This window comes from Scatophagus argus, chromosome 10, assembly GCF_020382885.2.
Source record: "Scatophagus argus isolate fScaArg1 chromosome 10, fScaArg1.pri, whole genome shotgun sequence".
NCBI classification, from domain to species: domain Eukaryota; kingdom Metazoa; phylum Chordata; class Actinopteri; family Scatophagidae; genus Scatophagus; species Scatophagus argus.
Genome location: NC_058502.1, coordinates 18,602,949 through 18,624,381, shown reverse-complemented (window position 1 = coordinate 18,624,381; position 21,433 = coordinate 18,602,949). Strand labels below are relative to the sequence as shown.

Below are 21,433 nucleotides of genomic sequence, written 5' to 3'. Positions count from 1 at the left end.
AAGTATTCTGTTAATATCCATTTTAAATAAAGTATCTATCACTATCTATCTATCACATCTATCACAAATTAAATATTTGTCTGTTCTTTTTCTGTGGGTGAGACATCCAGTCTGACTTGTCAGAGCTCGTGTCTGATATACTGACTGGTATTTTGAAAATATAATATTTAAATTCTCAAATTTGGCAGTGATTTATTATCTTCAGTACTACATGGCTCAGTCTGATAAAACAGCCACAAAAATGTTAACTTCAAGTCTTTTATCATCTTTTTCTCCTGACATGCCTGATCACAGCCATATTTGTTGTATCAGAGATGTGAATCAACACAATACATCCCATTTCCTGTCTTAATGATAATTTCCAGTAGTTTCTTTCTTTTGGAGTCCTGCACCTTAAATAAGATAACACCATGAAATAAAGATTATGTACAATAAATGAAAGTGTACTCATGCCAGGCCACTCTCGATTATGACACAATTGTTTCTTAACACTTTTTTATAGAATTACTTTGAGGAAGTCCACTTCCCTTTTGTGGATGCCTTAATGCAATCTTGGGGACAAGTTTAGATTTTTTAAAATGCCATGAATTGCATTACATTTCTTATGGATGAGGAAAAATATTGGTTGGTTTTAACGAGGTGACCTCCCTGTGTGTACTTGTTCCTGTTGAAGCTGGTTGGTGTGTTGAAGCGTGACGGGTCAGTGTATGACTGTACTTCCAAAAGCACACTCGAGCGCAGAGGTTCCCCGTTGAGAAAAAAATGAACCTGCCGTCTAGAGAGGAGTGTGAGGGCTGGGACCAAACACAAGTGGCCTTCTTTTTGTGCAAGGTGAGTACAAGAAAAATAAGAGACAGAATAAGGTTCTGTGGAGGCTTAGACAGCACGTTGACCTATTTTCTCGTTATTTTAAAATTCAGGAGTTCACTCTTGACAGTGGGGGGTTTGTAGATCTTATGTAATTTCATCTGTGACTATTTCTCCTCATATATATACAGCTCAAACAAGTGTCAAAAAAACAAAAGGAGACAAATATTATGGAATTAAATTCAGTAAATCTGTGTGTTCTGTGGTTCATTAAGTGTGCTTCTGCTGCCTGCAGAACAAAATGCAAGAATGTGCTGCCACTGTAACCAGACTGAGAATTGATGGACAGAGACTTTTGGTGAGTTAATCCCTCACATTTTCCTTCTTTCACCTGAGTTTTACGGAAAATACTTATTCTGTCCCTTGTGCAGTTACATCATCGACTAATCCGCTGGGAATAATATCTGGGTTGTGGTTGTGTTGAGTTTGTTATTCTAATTACATTAAAGTGGACAAATCCTCCCTAGCAATTATTATTATAATTATGGTATTAAAAACAGCAGAATACTTACATTCCCTAGAGCTATTTTGTGCCACTTTAAAACTGTAAGTCCAGTTTACAATACTAAACATTTGTCAAATGTGGTTGTGTTTTTTTGTTTGATTTTTGTTGACCTAGCTGAGTCCTTAAACTTTAAAAATGAGATTTCTTAAACAAATAAATTAAAGAATAAACTTTATAGTAACTCTTAAGCTGGAATGCAGCACTGTAAATGTCCACAGTTGTATAATAGAGTTTACAGGATATGAAACATGACTCATGTAAGCTCAGTTGTTATGTATCACTTCTCACACTCTATTGGTGTGTAATCAGTGGCCTTCCAAATATGGAAGTGAGTAAATCAGCTGCAACTTCTGCTTTGATATCACTCTCATTACTTTTTCTCCATCATACACATTGTGTTCAACCTCTGAGGGCCTTCCAAGCATGCTGACAGAATGAGTACAGGTGGAAACTATCTGTGGCTCCTCTGGGAGAAAGAACTGTGAAATGAGACTAATAAAGCTGTGATCACTACTTATTTAAGGAATATTGTCGAATCATCTTCAGTCACATGGAAGCTGTTTGATTGCGTGAAATAACTGAAGCGCATGGATTTATAACTTCCTAATATATTGCTATTTTGAATAATAACATCTTAGTACTACATCCTGTACATTGCTGTGGCTGTAGAAGCATTTATTCATATGCTCAAGTATTTTAACACTTATTGCCATGCTAACAAATGAGAGCAACAAGCCACTCTTTCATTCGTTATTCACTGACTTTGAATTGATTATCTTTTAGCTGGGATATTGTATCTTATTTCCCCTATATCTCAAAGGCTTATCTCACCTAAAAATGCTCACTGTGGATTTTTATTGGTCGAAATAATTAATGTTTCAGAGCAGAGGCTTTGACATGTAAGCTACCCATGCAGATCTGAAACATACATATACGTACAGTATTGGTATTGACTGATGAATCCCATAGTTACAGATCCAGGCAAACCACCTGAGCGCTATTAAGATCAGGTAAGACGTGCAGTATTGAACAAGAATATCTGACCTTGGCTGCTCCGGTGACTTCACACACCTTTAATTTAACCATCTTCAAACTCTAACAAACATTCACACAGTCATACCCTGTTAGTTCCCTATAGTCAGTCAGTTGACCCTGACTTTGGTAAAGACTGAAATATCTCAACAGCTATTTGAGCAGATTGCCATGAAATGTTGTACTTTCATGTATGTAAAATTTTGACATTTTCATGGTCTCCAGAGAGTGAGTCATACTGAATTTTGTGATCGCCTGACTTTTCCTGCCACCATGAGGTTGAAAGATATAGCTTAGAGTGATACTTAAGCAAATATTGAATGGATTGGCTGCAGATAGTTCCTTGAAAATAAACTCCGATTCCATGCACTGGCTTATAGCTTAATTAATTCAATAGTAGAGAGGCCTAAAGGAGGTCTGCAGTTTTCTGTTTTTCTCCACACTAACAGTGTGACTCTATGAATGTCAGTCAGTCAGTCAGTCACTACCTAGTTCCAGACGATTCACTGTATATAAAGATTTACAACATGACAGCCCCCAAGTAAAGCCAAAACATCTTGATGTTCCCCCGGTGGCTGGTTGCAGTTTAGGTAATACACCCCTTCCCCTCCATGTTAACAGAGGGGACACTGATCAAACTAAAACCTCAAAGTACATGTCACAAAGTGAAAAAAAGATGAAGTATGTTCAAGATTTCATTTTTTAGATAACTTCAATTCTAATTAATTATTTGTTGCTATTGAAAGGGAATGAAATGTCGTGTTTGAGATGGGCAGCTGTGCAGATATGTGCAGGTGTGTGTAATTACCTATGCCTGATTTCCAGAATGATAACACAAGGCCTACAAATCTAATGACATTTCCCAGCATCATTAGCTGTAAGGCTACTTTGTGTTTATTGCTGATTTGGAAATGTTAACAGTCTAAATAAGATGATAAACCTGGTATATATTACCAATTAAGAGTATGAGCATGTTAGATGTTACCTCAAAGCTCCACTAGGCCTTGTTTAGGCATATGCTATAATGGAGATCCCTCGCCAATGACTGCGTATTAAAATAAGAAAGTAAGTGAAAGTAGATTTAATATTTAATTATTTGTAAGCTATGTTCCTCTGGTTTCTCAGCAGTTGCATCAGTATGATTGATGTGGTGACACTAACAAACAAATTTCTTCCAATGCTGGCAAGGCTATCTTGCTTACTAAAATCTTAAATTTATTTCAGTCTAATTTAACTTGGTTCAATTTATTATATTTCTTTTTTTATTAGTTATTAGCGTTACTATCATTGGTGAAAGTGAAAGTGAAGGGGGCCGTGACAGATAAAGTTTGAAAATCTCTGAGTTAGCTAATGGATTACCTGACCAGTGTACTGTAATGAGACAGCCTTCTGTGCATATAAATAATGACTTGTTTCTTTGTCATTGTGTGTCCTTGTCCTTGTCTTTACAACATACTTTACCATGTGTGTTAGACAGAACAGTGTTAATATTTAATCTGCAATCTGCATCTCATGGCTTTTCGTTTTGACATCATTAGCTCTAAAAAGCCATTACTGTAACAGCATTTGTCAGCTTTAGAAATGTTTCATCTTGGACATGCTACGGATGAAGTCAGTTTCAGTAGGTGGAGCTCTTCAGTTATAATGAGTGTTATTGCACATTGTGACTATCCAGTTCCTCTTCTATTTTTGACAAACAAGCCGCTGTTGCCTCTGGCACTGAAATGTCACTTCCTGTTGCAAGATGATTTTACAACAGCACTAACAGTAAGCTTTGATGCTTTAATGTAGGTTGAATATCACAGCTGTGTTAGGGTGAAACAAGACAGAAATTTACTGTACTTTCCTCTATATTTACATGTGCAGAGGCTGTCACTAAATGTAACACTAGCCGTTATTACATTAGGGGAAGTTTGTCTTTGGTCACCTTAAATCATAATTAAATGTATAAACATGATTGTGTAACATCACAGCTAGGCTAATCATGGTCCAATAAGCAATTTACACAAGTTTGTGAAGAACATACACTGAGAATAGACAGAAAAGTAGTAGAAATCTTGTAGTTTAACTTTTAACTTTTAGGAAAGGTAATATTAGACACAATATATTATTCAAGGACAATATTTAAGTATGCCTTAAAATACAGGGGGACCTTTATATTTGTAATAGGTCTCTGCACCAATACTATTTTGACACAAATGTGCTACTGCCACTGCTGCCGAGCATTGGCCTTGGCTTCCTTTGCATATTTATATTATGTTAATATAATATGTGGATCAAAAGTCATAAAATCCTCAAGTAAATACAAACAAGTAAGTAGGCAACACAGAACAAAATTACTTCTAGAAGACAACATTGTGCTCTGCCTTAAATGCTTCTTCACATTACATCTACATCATCTCTTCATCATAGTGGTAAGAATGAAAGAGGGGGAAAAAAAAGTAAAATCTAATTCTATCTGAGGTGGGTGGCTGTACACTACAGTGTGGATGAAAATGACTGTCAGTCAGCACAGTGTACATAAAGGTAATCTCCATCTTTTTGATGCCATGTTCGCTCACACAGGTAGACAGGTTAAAAGAGATATGTAGCAGATCAAAAGAACTGTCAGCCTATATCTTTGTGACGCTGCCAGTGTGTGGCTGCTGCATGAGGAAGTCACTTTCAACTTCAGAGTACGACGACATCGACACAACAAACAAAAGCCACTCAACAGAAAGGACAGCCTATGCAGTCGTCTTTGGCAATGTATCATATGATAACTTTGTAGTCGGTATCAAACATTTACAACAGCATGCATGTGTTTACATAGAAGGTTTGTAAAATGTATATGGCTATATTTAAATTCAGAGCAAATCTAATATTAAGCAGAGGTCAGTCTGCTTCATGGATAACAAAGGAATCAGAGCAAATTATTTGGAGCAAAGACTTGATAAAATTTGGAAAATCTCTCACCCACTGACAGTCATGAGACTACAGCTGGTGGGAAAGCACCATGGTGCTTTTGTGGCCATGTAACTGTTAAGCTGTTATCTTGAAATGAAACTCAAGTATTACAGATGTTCCATGCCAACCCCTCTACTTGCTGTTTGCTGTTCCAGCATGACAGACAGCCACATGTGAACTGAAATACAAAGTGGTCATCCATGTGGTTGAAACAGTGTCCCAGTGTCCCTGCTAAAAACCTATAAAATGATTGTACTTTCCAGGTTATGTGCTTTAAGCTTTGACAAGCTGCAACCAGAGCTTTTTGAGTGTTTGGGTTGTGTTGCACAGCAAAGGCCTCTTTGAACCTCAAGGAGCTAGATCAAACCATTTCCATGATGTTTAGTGTATACTTACATAGTTTTAGTAACTATAATTCAAAGCTTTAATTAAATGAATTTGTGATTTGTCCAATGCTTTGGTTTTGAAACATCTGCAAAACTATCCCCAATAGCCTTAACTGTACTTTGTGTTAACAACTAATTAGCAAATGTTGGGATGTTGATGCATGAAACTGAGAAAGTGATCATGGAAGCTGAAGCATTATCGCAGTATGAAACAGGATGTTAGCATCGTTAGCATCGCATGTTAACGCTTAGAACCAACACAGCTGTGCCTAACTATGGCTTCACAGAGCCACTAGCTGGACTGTAGGCTCATAGTCATGCTCATACCACACCACCAACTGGGGCCAATGTCAGTAAATCAGCATTCAGTAAATTATATATGCAGTAACTTTAAATGAAATAAGAAATAGACACCTACATAATAAGGATAAACAAAGCATTCAATGCACATAAATTGCTATTCACACAAATCATTTTATTGCAAGAAGGAATTCAAGCTATAAAAAGACTGAACCAAGGAGACAGCAGTTTCACACATTCTGATTGGACTGTGTGTAACAAGAAAAAAATCATGTAAAAATGAACATGTGATTGAGTTTTAAGTGAGCAGGGCCTGCTCTGTAGCACAGTGGAGAGGCTGTAGCTTGTTGAGCTGTTGTGTCTCATTTGAACAAGCACAGACACTTCTATAAATAATTCAGTGTGGGAGCAGTGCCTGGGAGTATCCGCTGGGGTGGACTATTTGATATTTTATTCTGTGTCAAAAGGCTAAGTCTGATTTTATACGATACGTTTTTTTTTTCTCCTGTAAGCCAGAGGGATGATCAAGTGTGTATCGGTGAGGCCAAGGTTCAGTCTTTTGAAGGAGGTAAAGCCTTTCATATTAAGTGATCTCACTCTCTGATTTGCAAATGATTAAATCACCAGCTCTGCTTTCACTTTACTATGGGCTTATTCCTAGAGGTAATACATCATTTTGTTACCAGCCAGATTCCCACATTCACACACTAATGTAATGTGAACTGCACTATCAACCCCCTCCCTGTGGAATATCTCACATCATAAACAGGCTTGAAAAACTACCATATAATCAACTGTACGCAATAGCACATCATTACACTTGTTTCACAGGATACTCTGCAGATAAAGGGCCATCCATCCATTATTCATATCTAAATTAAGTAGCCATATTGGACTCATATCTCATACAGCAACCTTATTGAAAAGCCTCTCTCCATTTGTTTATTTGGTATTTTACAAACTTAAACACACGGTATCCAACATATCCAAAAATTTGTTGTCATGGGTCTTCATTACATTATGACAAATATAAAACTGGAAAGAGTTAGAGCAAGTAACGACCTGGAACAATGAATTATGAATGATGAAGGAAATACATAATTTAGCGGGATTTGTTGCATATTTTATGGTAATCATTTCCTTTCATTTATGAATTGCAATTGCCTTACTGCCGAGCAGACATTAAACGCAACAGAAGATTACAATGCAGCGAGCAGTCACTTTTTTTTTTTAAATATTTGACAATTCATGAAATTGTGTAAAGTCATGGTAGTTTGTAGTTTTAATCAGCAAAACAAGGGAAACTAGACAACAGCATATGAAACAGTGTCCTTCATGATGTCGATTCATGAGCTACCAGTAGGTTTAATTGCTGTGTTAAATGGGTTACATGTAGTACATCAATAAAATTATTTGATTTTAATCTCTCTGCTTTAGTATTATACTATTTTCTAGCCTTTTATCAAAACTCCACGGACTTACATTGTCTGACAGTTGTAAGACTTCAGTGTATCAAGGTGTTATCATGCACTTACTCAGTGTTTGTAACCATTGCTGACACTGCAGCTCCGATCTTCTGTGTGTGTTTTAACAAAGTAATTTCTCTTCTTCTTTGGTTTAGATCAGAAACAACAGAAGTGTTACAGTAGTGAAACAAACTGTGCTGTTGAAATGCCCCTTGGTGAGATGCTGCCATCTCCTGTTTGCTAAGAGGTCATACATGACTATTGCACTGCAGTCCTGATACAGCAACTACTCAAATGCATGTGTTTAGTGAAGGTGATATACACTATGTAGACAAAAGTACTCAGTCACACCTCTTTATGGGGCTGTTTTTCAGTGGTAGGGCTTGGCCCCTTACTCCCTGTGAAAGGACATTTTGTCCAACTGCCTCCAACTTTGAGGCAACAGTTTAAGGAAGGCCCTTTTCTATTCCAGCACGACTGTGCTCCAGTGTACAAAACAAAGTCCATAAAGACATGGTTGGGTGAGTTTGGTGGGGAGGGACTTTACTGGTCCACACAGGGCCCTGAACTCAACCCCATCCAACACCATTTGGGATAAATACTGTGAGCCAGGCCTTTTGGTCCATCATCAGTGTCTGACATCACTATGGCTCTACTGCATGAATGGGCGAAAACCCCCACAGAAACACTCCAAAATCTTGTGGAAAGCTTTGCCAGAAGAGTGGAAGCTGTTATAGCTGCAAAGCTGTCTATGTATCGAGAATGTAATGTCATTAAAGCACCTGTTAGTGTAATGGTCAAGTGCCCCAATGCTTTTGAATATGTAGTGTACTTTCTGTATCATCTCTGCTGCAAGAAACCACTTCACATTTGTGAGGTTTACAATCACTAATTTTACCTCAACGTGTTGCCATGTGTTTACAGTTGATTTCTCTAATGCTTTCACAGAACCTGTCTGACAGTGACATGAGCAAATTTAGTCTCATTCATCAGCCGTAAGTAACATTTTAATACCACATACCACAGTGTTATCTTTCTTTTATCTATCTTACCATCCTCCATCCCATTATTTGTTTCTCTTATCTCCTTTGTATTTAAAACAAGTAAAACATTTAAATAAAACATTTCAGGTGCACAAAATATGGAAATCATAGAGTCAGTAGTAATACTAGCTGCAGCAGGCTAGTAAAATAAAGAAAGATAATATAGACCTTTATTAGTCCCACAGTTGGGAAATTCTCAGGAGGATATTTGCACTTTTTTTTTCCTTTTTTAAATAAATAAACTGTGACATGATATCAGTCAGTATAGTATATATACTGAAAACCATAAAAGATAATATATGTGGATTATGTAATAACCTCTTCAACTTCACTGATTTTTGTAAATATTTGCTTATTCTGAATTTGATGCCAACAACACATTTCAAACAAGCTTCTATAAAGGCTGCAAAAGTTGTGGGAAAAAGGTGATAAAAGGTGATAGTATCCTGGCTGTGTATGAAAAGCTCAGTTGTTCACACCACTCTGTGAAAGTCATGATTGTATAAAGGATATTAATACACTGGCTTATTAACACTTCATAAAAATGTATTTTTACAAAATGTCCCAACCTCAGGGTTGTACTTGAAAAATAAGAGGATGTCTCAGAAATGAAACTACAGTGTGTTACGTGTGCGTCTGCACCTGCACATCTGTCTGCATGTTTTTGTTCTTGTTTGTGAGGTATGTTCCTGTTTATGTATCCCCATGTGTATGCATGTGTGTGTGTGTGTGTGTGTGCGCGCATGTGTGTGTGCGTATGTGTACCTGATATAGCCAAGTCTGGCAGTATCAAACTCCCAAGTTTATATTTGCATTTCTAAGTTAGCGTGTAGCCTATTCATTTTTAGTAATGTAAAAACGGATATCCATTTTCAAGGTCATTTCGCATTTAATTTCATTTTTGCTGAGTAATGCGTTCATGGATTTTTGTTTGTTTTTTTGTTTATCTATAATCAAAGCAATTAAACTGAACACTTCTCATTGTAATGTAGATTTTCATTTTGGGTTAACATGCAAGTGATAAATGAATAACAGTTTAGTTGAATACTCTGGACAGAGGCCAAATTAAATTTCTTGATTTTTTGTTGATCACAAACTTGTTGATCTAGGAAGTTAAGCATTATTGCCGAAGCATGGAGAATATCTATGTTCGTCCTAGACAGTTAAACTCAATGCAAACAAATGTTCAACAGTTACTATATAAGACAACATTTTCTGCTGTCTGTCACGGTTCACAATAAACCACCAGTTCCGCTTCTTATTCACTCAGTCTGTGACATAGAGGGAATACAAAACACAGCCATGCAGAGAATGGCCTGGAAAATACTTTGTCAGGTGACAATAGTTTAAAAGTTTCATAAGCGTTACTGATTTCCAACTGATTAGCTTCAGACAAAAGGCTGACTGAAGGGTTTTTTGTCACCATGAATCACTCACAGTTGGTTCCTTAAAACTCTCAAATTGTCTGTTCTCATCAGCTTTTTGGTTTCACCTCCTCTGCTGTGGTTGACTGTGATCAAGTTAGAGCAGACTTCAATTTTTTTTTAATTATTAAAAAATAAAACAAAAACAAATCCCTGTTGTGACCAGCACATGCACTGCAGTGGACCATCCAGCTAGTCCAACAGGAAAAGCAGCACTGCAAACCTATTTTTATTCACCCTGCGGATTACAACACAGTACTTTCCCATGACTCATCTTACACGTAGTGAAGTCTTAAAACTAAAAACAGATATCTTACTTAAAATACTGAAATTTATCTGTGGAAAGGGTATCTAACGCAAGCATCAGTAATAATGAAAGAAGAGGAAAATTAGTGTAGTTATTAGTTATTAGTTAGTGGAGAGCAGACATGACCTTGGTGACCTCATTCAGTGTTTTAATGGAACTGGAATTGAAGAGAGTCAAGAGAAGTGTGGTGCAAGAGGTTTTCTGAAAATGTGTTGACTGTAATCTGGTTCTGAGTTTGTGTGTGTGTGATAGGGGAGTGGAAAAGAGAAGTGATTTTCTTACAGAAGCCAGCCCGAATGAATTCCCTCCCCTCTGTGACAAAGACATTTTCATTTGCATTTATGCAAGCGATCTGACAACAACGACTTAATGCATGAGGTCCTAAAATGTGAACTGTTGGATTAAACATGAATATGGATACATTAAATAAACTTGCTGCTCCGGCTACAGAGAAAATTCGGTAAGAACTTCAGTTTTGTTTGATATTTTTGCTTCTATTTCTTCTTCTTTTTTGCTCCTTTTTCGAGGAGCCTGTGGGCATGAATTTCATTCGTCAATAACTGCGCACATGACAAATTAAGAACTTGAAATGGATGATAATAACATCAGCTTTACTAATAATACAATTTCCTGTTTTTGTACAACATGAATAACACATGTTCCACATGCAGTAAAAGTATTAAAGCAAAAAAAATGTCACGCTTAGTATTTACTTTTAATATCAGAATAGATCCTTTAACAATTAGCTCACATAATGGAAACTTAGATATAACCTTGTCAGAAGAGTGATTAGTTGAGTATTGTAGAGAAAATGGGAGTGACTAATTTGTGTGAATACTGCAGTTTTCATTCCAAAGTACCTTTGTAAGCTGAAAAATAATAGTAAGCAGGCCTACTTGTTTAACGCTTTTGGCCAGCTCTCAATATGGCAGATTTTATATTCTGAATGACAGTCAAATTCTGTGTTTTCCAGGCAGCTTCAGAAGATTGTTCAAGACATCAGAAAAAATGACAGCGGCTTATTGAACAAACTCAGAAGGTCAGTCAAGATCTTTACTGCACTTTCTGATGCACCACATGCTGCTACTATTATGGATGAGAAAACACAGTGGAAATTTATCAATCTAAATTTACACATTTGGTGAAGTAGGAGGTAAGTCTGGAGATGTACGCATCAGTGGATGAGGTCAATTCCTCTTTCACAACCGTTGGAATAAGAGAAAGACCCACAAGCCAAAATTAACTTAAACAGATGGTTGTTTTCTCACTTTCCTTTCCTGAAATGAGTGCCCTTAAGGTACCTAAGGATAGACACTATAATGAAGCATGTGTTGCAGAACACATTTACTCTCATCCTGTCTGGTAAATATGCACCTCTGTCTGCTAACTGTGCTCATGTAAATATAGACCTTTCAAGTTTACAACACAGGTGTCTTTCCATTTAGATTTTAAATCTCAATCTTGTATTAATAGTAAGGGAATGTTTTCACAAACTCTCAAGCCATTCAATGCCTGCTGCTGATGTCAGTATCTCTCTGTATGACAGACTGAAAAGCAAACCACTTCCAAAACTACCGGCAAGAGATTACAGAGGTAAGAATGGAGATATTATCACTGTACCACTTACCTGCAGATTCCACTGTGACAGGTGACCATTAAATTATTTATTATTACATTATCATGTATACTGAATATTAGGGCTGTCAGAACATCAGATTTTCACTAAACATTTATTGCAATATCTCCATAGAAAATTTTAGGGGGAAAAATGGTAATGAAATTTATCTTAACCTTGTTTATTGTGAGGTGAAGAGAGAGCCTGTAACTGCAATGGTACAAAGATGTACAAAAAGAACAACTACACTTAAGGGTAAAGTTCATCCCCAAATCAATATGAATATGAGTATGATGGGGCTAGACAGCACTTTGCTTGAGGTTGTAAAAAAAAAGAAAAAGAAAAACCAGACAGTCACACTGCCTCTTTCCAGAACTCATGAATCAATTACTCAAGATAATCCACAGGCACTGACATTGTTGTGAGTAGTTTCATAGAGGAACTGTTCTCTTTCCTTATCACAGCATCAAAGAACCCATGCATCTACTCATGAATGAGAGGCTAGTTAACTGAGCTAGGACATATTAATGACACATTGTGTCTGGTGGACACAAAACAGTACTTACAGAGCTTCTACAAAACTCAGCACCTCTAGAGGGTTAAATTGCACAAAGAATAGTCATTCTATCTGTCCCTACTGACCATGAAGACATATGCAACACCTGAGTAATTCATTCTATGCCTTCATTCTGTGGGTCTGGGTGAGCTACAACAAATGGATAGCTTCCAAAGTTACAGTCTTATAAAATCCCTTCCTTGTGTTACCGCGGCTGCTACCACCACAGCTCAGCAAAGAAACACTGTGGGAAACGAGAAAATGTAGCACTGAAAGGAGTGTTACTTTGAAATATCCCCACATGATTTGTTTGCAGACGAGACTGATGAGAGACTTCATTATCTTCAGATGAACTATGTGTAACAGAGGATGTGGAATTGGGTGTGATTATTATTTTATTATTTAAGTGTACTTCCTTGAAACCCTTTATTTGAGTAATATCGCAGCCTTGTCTTTTCTTGTGGTGGTAAAAGTAAGGTGAAGGTAAAGGTAGCGCACTCCCGGGGCAGTGGGAATAATAGGCTACACGGTCTCTTTTGGTTTGCTTCTTTAATAAACTCCAACATGGCAGAGAGTGTCTCTCAACTCATTCCCGACAACAGCCACACTTCCTGCGCACACCTTACCCCCTTTTTCCACCTGCCTTACCTGAAAAACCTTCCCCCTGCAAACACAAAGGACCTATATTTCCTCTTACCTGACCCCCAAAACAAAACAGTAATAATCAAAACATTATACAAATAAAATATAAAATATCAACCCATAAATAATTACATGAAATACAAATAATATTACACTAATATTACTCAAATAAAGGTTTTCAAGGAAGTACACCTAAATAATAAAATAATAATCACACCCAATTCCACATCTACTGTTACTAGGTCCTCTGTAGCCCCTGCTGCTCCCCCATACCTTACACCCCACACACACACACACACACGCACATACACACCACCCTCCCTCTCCCTTTTCTGACAATCACCCATGGAACATTGCACATTGCAGCCGTTTTACACAGAACTCTGCACTACTCATTTCATTTGCACTACTGTCATTTGCACTACTTCGCCATTTGCACAATATCGCAATACTGCTGTAAATATTGTTGCTTCCTGTTCACTGTTTATATCTTTTTTAGTCTGATTGTTTTTATATGTATATAGTGTGGTTTTATATTTATAGCATTAAGTATTTTGTAGAGCTTATATTGGGACCAGGGAAACTAATTTCGTTCCACCTCTATTTCTACATGTGTGAAATGACAATAAAAATCCTCGAATCCTTGAATCCTTGAATGTATTTTTATGCAGAGTGAGGACTCTGCATTATATCCCCCCACTGCTTACAAAGTTACTACATGAAGGGTACCTTTTCAGTGGTTTTCACCTACAGGCATGTGAATATTGTTTTAAGAAGAAGTTGAAGAGCGCAGAGAGGTTTTGTAATTATTGTTCCCCCCACACAGACAAGATAACATTTTACAAACGTTGATCCTGCGCACCATATTCCCATGCTTCACGGTGTGCCGTATTGGACTGTGTTCTGCTCATTTCTCTGGTGTTATCCAAACCTAACATGACAGAATCTCTTTAATCACAGCAAATAACTTTTACCCACCGCTCATTGAAAATGCACCGGTGAATACAGTGCATGAGGTAAAAGGGAAAGTTTCATCAGCAAAACGTTAAACATACCAAAAGCAAAATTAGTCGTGCGTGAATGGAAATCACTTCTCCAATTCCCAGATGTTGTTGCGTGAAACACTCTGTGCTTAATTGTGTGAAGCTGTGCCTCATATTGCATCATAAAAACGGCAGTTATATCACTTTTTGAGAGTTTATTCATTAGTTCAAGAGGTGAGGAGACACGCTTCATTGGAAGAAGCTGAGTTTGTTCTAAAATAAGAACAAGTACTCTGACACCTGTTCAGATGGATTTGATGTTGATATTTAATATTGTTAGGTGGGTTCTTCAAGTTAGAAAATACACAATTCTGAGATTAACTTTTATGTACTGGGTGCCCAGCTCAGGCTCCTTGGTCCTCTCTTTGTAATGAAATCCCTCTCAATTTCTGTGCTTACAGATGATGACCAACAGTCTGAACCTGACTATGTAAGTTGAGAAAGATGTGACTTATAAGCGATTTAAAGTGTTGATATTTGTTTGAAACATTACAAGGATTTTGTTACCAGGATAATGAGATGTACGAGGACCCACGTGAGGACCAGGATGACAGCTATGAGCCTCCTCCCAGTCACAGAGTCTTCACCACCACTCCCTCAGCTTCCTTCCAGAAAGGGGAGTATCTTGGTCAGTGTAGTCATTTGTATTTATATCTGCACTTTAATCTATGAACCTTATTTTTCACCATAAATGTACATACATACATACATACATAAATGTATGTCTTTATTTTTATGGCAACATCTTTAGTTCCTCTTATGATGAAATTCAAACTTCACAAGATCTATGATTCCTTTTCACCCATAGTTTCTATGTCTTCCTGTTTGCATCAGTCTATTTAGCCTTTTCAATAGATGCTGTTGAGCCAAAGCCACAACACCCAGATGGCTTCAGAATTGTGCCTCATGCAAATTCTGATGTTCTCCTTCGGTTTCTGCTTCTCCTTTCCAGACAACTGCCGTACCCAGCCCAACCAGCCATCCAGGAAGCCCCTCCGCCCAGACAAAGCCTCCAAAAAACTACCCCCTGAACCCACCCACATGGGGAGTGATGAAGTAAAGCAACTTTTATTTCCCACCTTCCGCTCACATACAACGATATGTGTGTCAATTAAATGCATCCCGATGAGTGTGGACAGCCGACATAACCACTTTTTTGTTCACAGTATGTTGTCTTTATTATTCTGTAGGAAGACTACATCAATCCAGATGGCAGTAACGATGATGACAACTATGTAGAACCTGCAGAGAATCCACCTTCCAGTAAGATGCACATCAAGTTAGAAAGGAGAGAAAGAGAGTGATATGGGTTCTGTTGCTACAAGGACTGCTTCAAAAATTATAATAGTAATCATCTTCATGCCTCTCCTCAGATCCTATGATGCATTGTGGGAGCAGAGCAGGGAGGGACCTTCCCATGTTGCCAACACCTTCACCAGAATGTGAACCCAGTCCTGGTAGGTACAACAAAAAATTGCAGCAGGGGAGCAGCCTGTAGAGTTATTGCTACAAGTACCCTGTCCTACACATCATCTGAAACAGTTCATGATATAACCTACTCCTTGTGTGGTTAATTTGAATTAGTCACTCATTTGTTTCTGTCCACTGCAATACATTGAAAAATCACATAATTCATTATTTGAAAAAGAAAGTCCAAAAAGTTTTACAAGCAGGCAGTTTGTCTGAAAGTGTTGTAAAAAGTTGACATTGTTGGAATAAGAGGATAGTGGTAATATATTTTACAGCGTACAGCAAAAGAAACAATCAGCCCTCGTAGCAGCTCGGTGATCCTGTGCTAAGACACAGCAGTGCTTTGAATTATATGTTAATGCTAACTTGCTGAGTAGGTATTATTGTTACTTTGCAAACCATATTAGTGTAGCATTTTAAAAGATTTATAATTTGCTAATTACTTTATAAACGTAAAGTACAGCTGAGGCCAATGGGTCATTTTGCAGGTATTTGATCATGAACCAAAGTATGAGACAAATTAAAATTCTGACTAGATGAAGTTTGTTGAGGAATTACCAAAGTTATTGGAAGTCACCCTCAAGAGGACATAAATTTATTTGATATACCATCAAAACCGCAACTGTCAACCTCATGGAAGATCACTGGAGTCATCAAGATTATAGAAAAAGAATGAATGTGCACATTTGTTCCAATGTATCAAGTAGGTCCAGGTTCACTGGATAAGTGAACATTTTTAGGATTTATCCTCCAGGGATCATGAATGCCTGTATATAATTTAAACTACTGAAATTTGATTTGATGACAATTTAGCCAATAGTTGTTGAGATTTTTTAGTCTCAGCCAAAGTGGCGAATGTTGTAGCCACCCTATTAACATGGAGGCCTCCTTTGTGTCTATAGTATTGAAAGGAGAGCGTATACCAGTGCTTTAGAATTCTGGAATGAGAGGCAGTTAATTCAAAAGCAATCAATTGCTGAAGGACATGTAAAGTTGTAAGCTGAAGACATGTTTAAAGCAATGAAAATAATGTGATCCAAACTGGGAATGAGGCATCTACTACCTAATTTTGGTTTTGGTTATTTTTCAGATTTTTATGAAGTTCCTGACAAAGAGGTAGGCTGCTTATGTAAGAGCTTATGTAAGTATTTTTTAGGGACATTTATATGTGGAATTCATTGTGTCTCCTTTTGTTCCTTACAGAACAACTCATTATCTCTTCCAACAAGCAGAGCGAGCAGGTCAGTTTGAGACAGTCTTGGCTTACATTCATTGATGTAATTGTGCAGATACACAGTATAAAATGTTTTAATGTTTTTGGAATGCGGACTAATCATGTCCTTGCATCTATCTTGCAGACTATCTCCAATCCCCACAACACACTCACATTCTTTACCACCGAAACCCAGCCCCAGGTTGGACTGACAACACTGACAGCATTTCATTTAGAGGCCTGAAAGAAAAGTCATCTTTTGCAACTCAATTGTGCAACTCTCTCTGTCTTTTGTGAAGTATCACATTGCATCATGGCTGCATTAATAATGAATTCTTTTCCTTCTTCAGAGTGAATGTGAGGAGATCTCCCACTCCTGTAAGTGATGACTGATGTGCAAAATTAATAGGAGAGGTGTTTTGCAGAAATATAATGTATGCTGCACAGATAGGAGGACGTTGACTTATTGGTATTGTGATTTTCCAGGTCCAGGAGCCCACAGACAACGATGAATATGAAGTCTGTGATCCAGAAGATAGTGAGTATTACATCAAATACTAAGTGAATTGTTTTCAGCTTTATTTTTTATTACAAAAGACGTATTATTAATCATTCTAGCATGTCAAACCATCTGGAGGATGCCAGTGGAAGGAGGAAAATAGATTTCATAATAATAGCTGGTAGATCATTGCAATGTATGCTCCAATGTATGCTCCAGGTACCAGTGATAAACCTGCAGAAGGTCCTCCTCCATTACGACCCAAACCTTTGCCCAGAGAGTGAGCATCTCCTACTTAATCACAAATACCCTAACAACTGTTTAAAAAGAGAATTACTGATTGTCTGATCATCTCCTTTTCTTCTTTTAGGAGGTCACCGAAACCACCATTAAAGCCGGTAGGAATATCAAACAGAAAAATCAATTGCTCCTAATGCTCATTACAAATACACATTCAGTCATTGTGGCTTTCTTGTATCTTACTTTATGCTTTTAGCATGTGCTTCTTTTTTGATGCTGAATATCAATAAATATGATTCTTTTGCAGAGGCCAGATTTAAAACCTAGGGAATTTGAAAGTAAGTCTTTACAAGAGTTCCGATATTACATGTACACATTATTAGTTACACGGTCAAGCTTTAATGAAACCTTGTCAGAACAGATAGTCACTTCTATGACTGGAGATTTTAATGAGATAATATTAAGCTTGCATTAAAGTTCACATTTCACACACAAGTAGAATTAACTTACTATGTGAAGCATACATACAAATGCTGCTCAAAGTTAAGAGTGTTTCTCAATGTACACTGTTGATTATGATGATTAAACCGAAGTACAAGTCATTACAGATTTTCTGTTTTCTCTTTATATTCTTGTCCAATTAAAAGGAAATGTAGCAATTTAAAGATTTACAGTATAAACCTCAAAACAACTGTTAAACCTAATAACATATTTAATTTGTCTTGTATTTGTACTTATTACTAAACAGTAAACATAGCCTAACTACCTGGATTTCCACAGGCCGAACACTCCCTGTGATGCAAACTGAGCAGAAGCCCCCGCCGAAAGCTTTTACACTGGACATGAAGCGACCAAAGTGAGGAGTGCAACATACAGTTTTACACTATGCATTTTATATACAATGAGGACACACTCATTTAATGTTTCTCAATGGCCTTTAAGTGCAGCTTTGTGCTGTTTATTTACTGTGGATGGCTCTGTTTGTGGTCTCTCCTTGCAGAATTCCTCCTCCACAGTTTACCTCTGCCCGTAAGTATAGCTTCAGACCCATATGCATGTGAGTTACGTACTCGGCAGGAAGTGAAAGGATTTCAGAAAGAAGACAGCATTAGAATTATCGTTATTATTATAATGTTTGTGTCTCTATTGTCCAAGAAGCAGCTAACAGAGGAAGCTTTTGTGCTGAAAATGGATCAGTGGACCAAGATAAGGTGTGTTCTTGCTTATTACATTGTAAAAATGTAAACAAATTATATTTGTACGATATATCCAACATGATTGTTCTATATTTTCTGTTCTCGGTTTACCTTATTTCAGGATGCAGACATCTGTAACAAATCCTGGTATGCCGCATGTGACCGCAAGACTGCTGATGATGCCTTGTTCCGCTCAAATAAAGTGAGAGCACAGTCATCCACACATGTGGATTATGTCCCATAAGTCCCTGCTGGGTTTGACTGTGAGCGCGCTCTGTTTCAGGACGGGGCATTTATGGTGAGGAAGAGCTCTGGTCAGGACGCACAGCAGCCCTATACGTTAGTGGTGTTTTACAACAGCAGAGTGTACAACATCCCAGTCCGCTTCATACCAACAACTCAGCAGTACGCCCTGGGAAGAGAGAAGAGAGGGGAGGAGGTATGGTGAATCACTCGCCATTTATCTCATTTTAACTGTGTTTAAATGTCAGTGTGACCTATGGTTGATAACAAAATGGGATTTATTGAGATTGAAAAATGTTTGGGGTTTTTTTCCCCAGCATGCTTTAAGTACACATGAAATGTAGAAGGAACCATGTTTATGTCTGTCTGAGCAGGCATGTTGTTTTGGGTTGGGGTTTTAAGCCCATGGGAGTCTGATATTATGATTGTTAGAAAAAAGTTCTGAATTTAACTATGAGCAGGGAGAAAAGCCTCTGACCTAACACCTGGACAAAAGGACACCAAAACTCCTACTGCATATAGAAATTTTACAGTATTCTGAACTCCTTCAGGCAGCTTGTCATGGTCTTTTCTCACTTTGTCACTGCACCAGTGCTGAGAAGTATCATCCCTCAATAAAACCTTTCACAGCTGAAATTCTCACTTGTCAAGTAGGGAAAGTACATCCACATTGCCAGCACTCTTGTTGGACATGAACTGCACCTCACCTGTAAAGCAGATGAGAGCAGTCTGTGGTCAAGTCAGACAGTTTGCACCAGCATTCAGTCCCTACAGAAGACACAGAAGCTCACATCCTGTTAGATCTGATTCTGATTTATTAAAATGTTACATCAGACCACTATATCAGTTTGTACACTCTTTCTCATTTGTTTTAATTATGACAGGGCCGCTTATTAAATGAGAATCACACTAGTTTGCTGCTATATATAAAGCAGCTGAGCAGACCTGTCCTTCTCAAACTACACACACTGAAAACCATTAGTCAACCATGGAGGAAAGAAATACAGCATGTGTCAGATATTTAGCCTGTCAGGGCATCACATCTGTACACACATTATTTTAAGAATCCTCACATTCCACTTAGCAGAAATCTTTGTGTTGCTTTATACAGGATGCTGTACAGACAAATAAAATAAAAACCTCTCCAAGTCACAAAATGAAAAGTTTCCCATCATGCCCAGTGAAGTGGGTGGAGAGCAGACGTAAAAGCTGCAGTCACACTGACCCTGTGAGCTTGTGGTTGCCCACGTACACATGACGTCAGAGAAAGTCAGACCCAAATCTAACAGACATGCACTGAGAAGCGATGGTCAAATAAGTCTGACAGTTTTTGTTCTATTCCAGTGTCCCAGTAAGTCATGACAGTGTGACCATGTCTGGGCATTTATGAATCATCACTGACAGCTCAGAGTTTAGTGTAAATTTTTCAAAGATATAAAATGTGTCACATTGCATCGTGGAATTGTTAACAGAAAGTAGTGTACGTGTCATTGTTTTATTGTTCAGTTTTTAAAACTACATCATGTATACATTTCACACTTAGAAACGCTTGAAAAAAATGGTGAATATGGTGACAATGACAATGAATATAGTGCATATGTACTAAGGAGGGCATGATGTTGGACACAGAATATGAGCCAGCATGACCAATTCATGCAATTCATCATTCACAACTCTGTTTCACCCTCTGTGACATTTTTTGCAACAGGAACACTGAATGTAGGATGACTGAAAACTGAGGGGAAATGATTCAGTGTATGAACTGAATACAAAAAACTGTTGGTCAGTTTAATTAGTAATAAATCTGGTTGAAATAGGAAGTGTTTACTTGCAATTACAATCATAGATAATCAACTCAACCAGTTCCGCAATGCATCTCATGATTACATCCTGTAAATCAGCCTTCACCATCATTTTAAATGTTTCGAGTACGACTGGGAGCTAACATTTTAGCTCAATAACGTAATTTGGGGATTTCAATGATATTTATTTCAAAGAACTTTTCATTCCCCCCCCCCCCCCCTTCCTCCCCCTCTCACCCCAGTATTTTAGGAGTGTCTCCCACATCATCGAGAACCACAAGAGGATTCCTCTGGTGCTGATTGACAGCCAGAGTAACACAAAGGACGCCACCAAGCTGTGCTACCCTGTGAAGCCCTAGATGACCTTCACTGATGATGTTCCAACCTGCCGTGTTTACTGTCAGACTGTTTACAGAACTCATTATCTGATGCTTTTCTCCTTCAGAGTTAATCTGAGGTCGTCTCAATGAGATGCGGTGCTGCGCTTGCCTGCATTGCTGGCCATGCAGAGTGAAAAGTAGCAATCACTCAGACGACTTGTTCATTTTCTTTTTTTTAAGACATTTTTTAATGCTCAGTCAGTAAATAGTGTATTAAAAATAAAGGCAATGGAAAGTTTGTGGTATATAAGTTTGTGG

At 37.8% G+C, this 21,433-nt stretch overlaps 1 protein-coding gene across 3 annotated transcripts; it reads left to right on the top strand.

Moving 5' to 3' along the window:
* The first annotated feature begins 526 nt into the window (after nt 1–526).
* On the top strand, nt 527–21,413 carry blnk (B cell linker). Of its 3 annotated transcripts, none has more exons than XM_046401807.1 (24): nt 527–831; nt 1,103–1,165; nt 8,451–8,497; nt 11,250–11,315; nt 11,823–11,869; nt 14,534–14,562; nt 14,643–14,760; nt 15,085–15,188; nt 15,323–15,395; nt 15,506–15,589; nt 16,693–16,718; nt 16,806–16,843; nt 16,961–17,017; nt 17,166–17,193; nt 17,302–17,353; nt 17,534–17,594; nt 17,685–17,712; nt 17,862–17,892; nt 18,335–18,410; nt 18,555–18,583; nt 18,713–18,765; nt 18,872–18,952; nt 19,034–19,189; nt 21,038–21,413. In XM_046401807.1, exons 1-24 carry the CDS (start codon nt 763–765, stop codon nt 21,152–21,154), a joined length of 1,533 nt encoding a protein of 510 aa, XP_046257763.1. In that variant the 5' UTR covers nt 527–762; the 3' UTR covers nt 21,155–21,413. The 3 variants fall into 3 exon arrangements, with proteins under 3 accessions (XP_046257763.1, XP_046257762.1, XP_046257764.1); XM_046401806.1 differs by having other exon boundaries at nt 18,710–18,765; XM_046401808.1 differs by lacking the exons at nt 527–831; nt 1,103–1,165; nt 8,451–8,497 and adding an exon at nt 9,093–10,736 and having other exon boundaries at nt 18,710–18,765.
* Nucleotides 21,414–21,433: the final 20 nt, after the last annotated feature.

Bases quoted from the DNA above. Each gene is read 5' to 3' on its own strand.
- blnk (XM_046401806.1), top strand. From the start codon at position 763: ATGAACCTGCCGTCTAGAGAGGAGTGTGAGGGCTGGGACCAAACACAA. The intron at 1,166-8,450 runs GTGAGTTAATCC...ATGCTTTCACAG, and splicing joins TTGATGGACAGAGACTTTTG to AACCTGTCTGACAGTGACAT. The intron at 15,189-15,322 runs GTAAAGCAACTT...ATTATTCTGTAG, and splicing joins CCCACATGGGGAGTGATGAA to GAAGACTACATCAATCCAGA.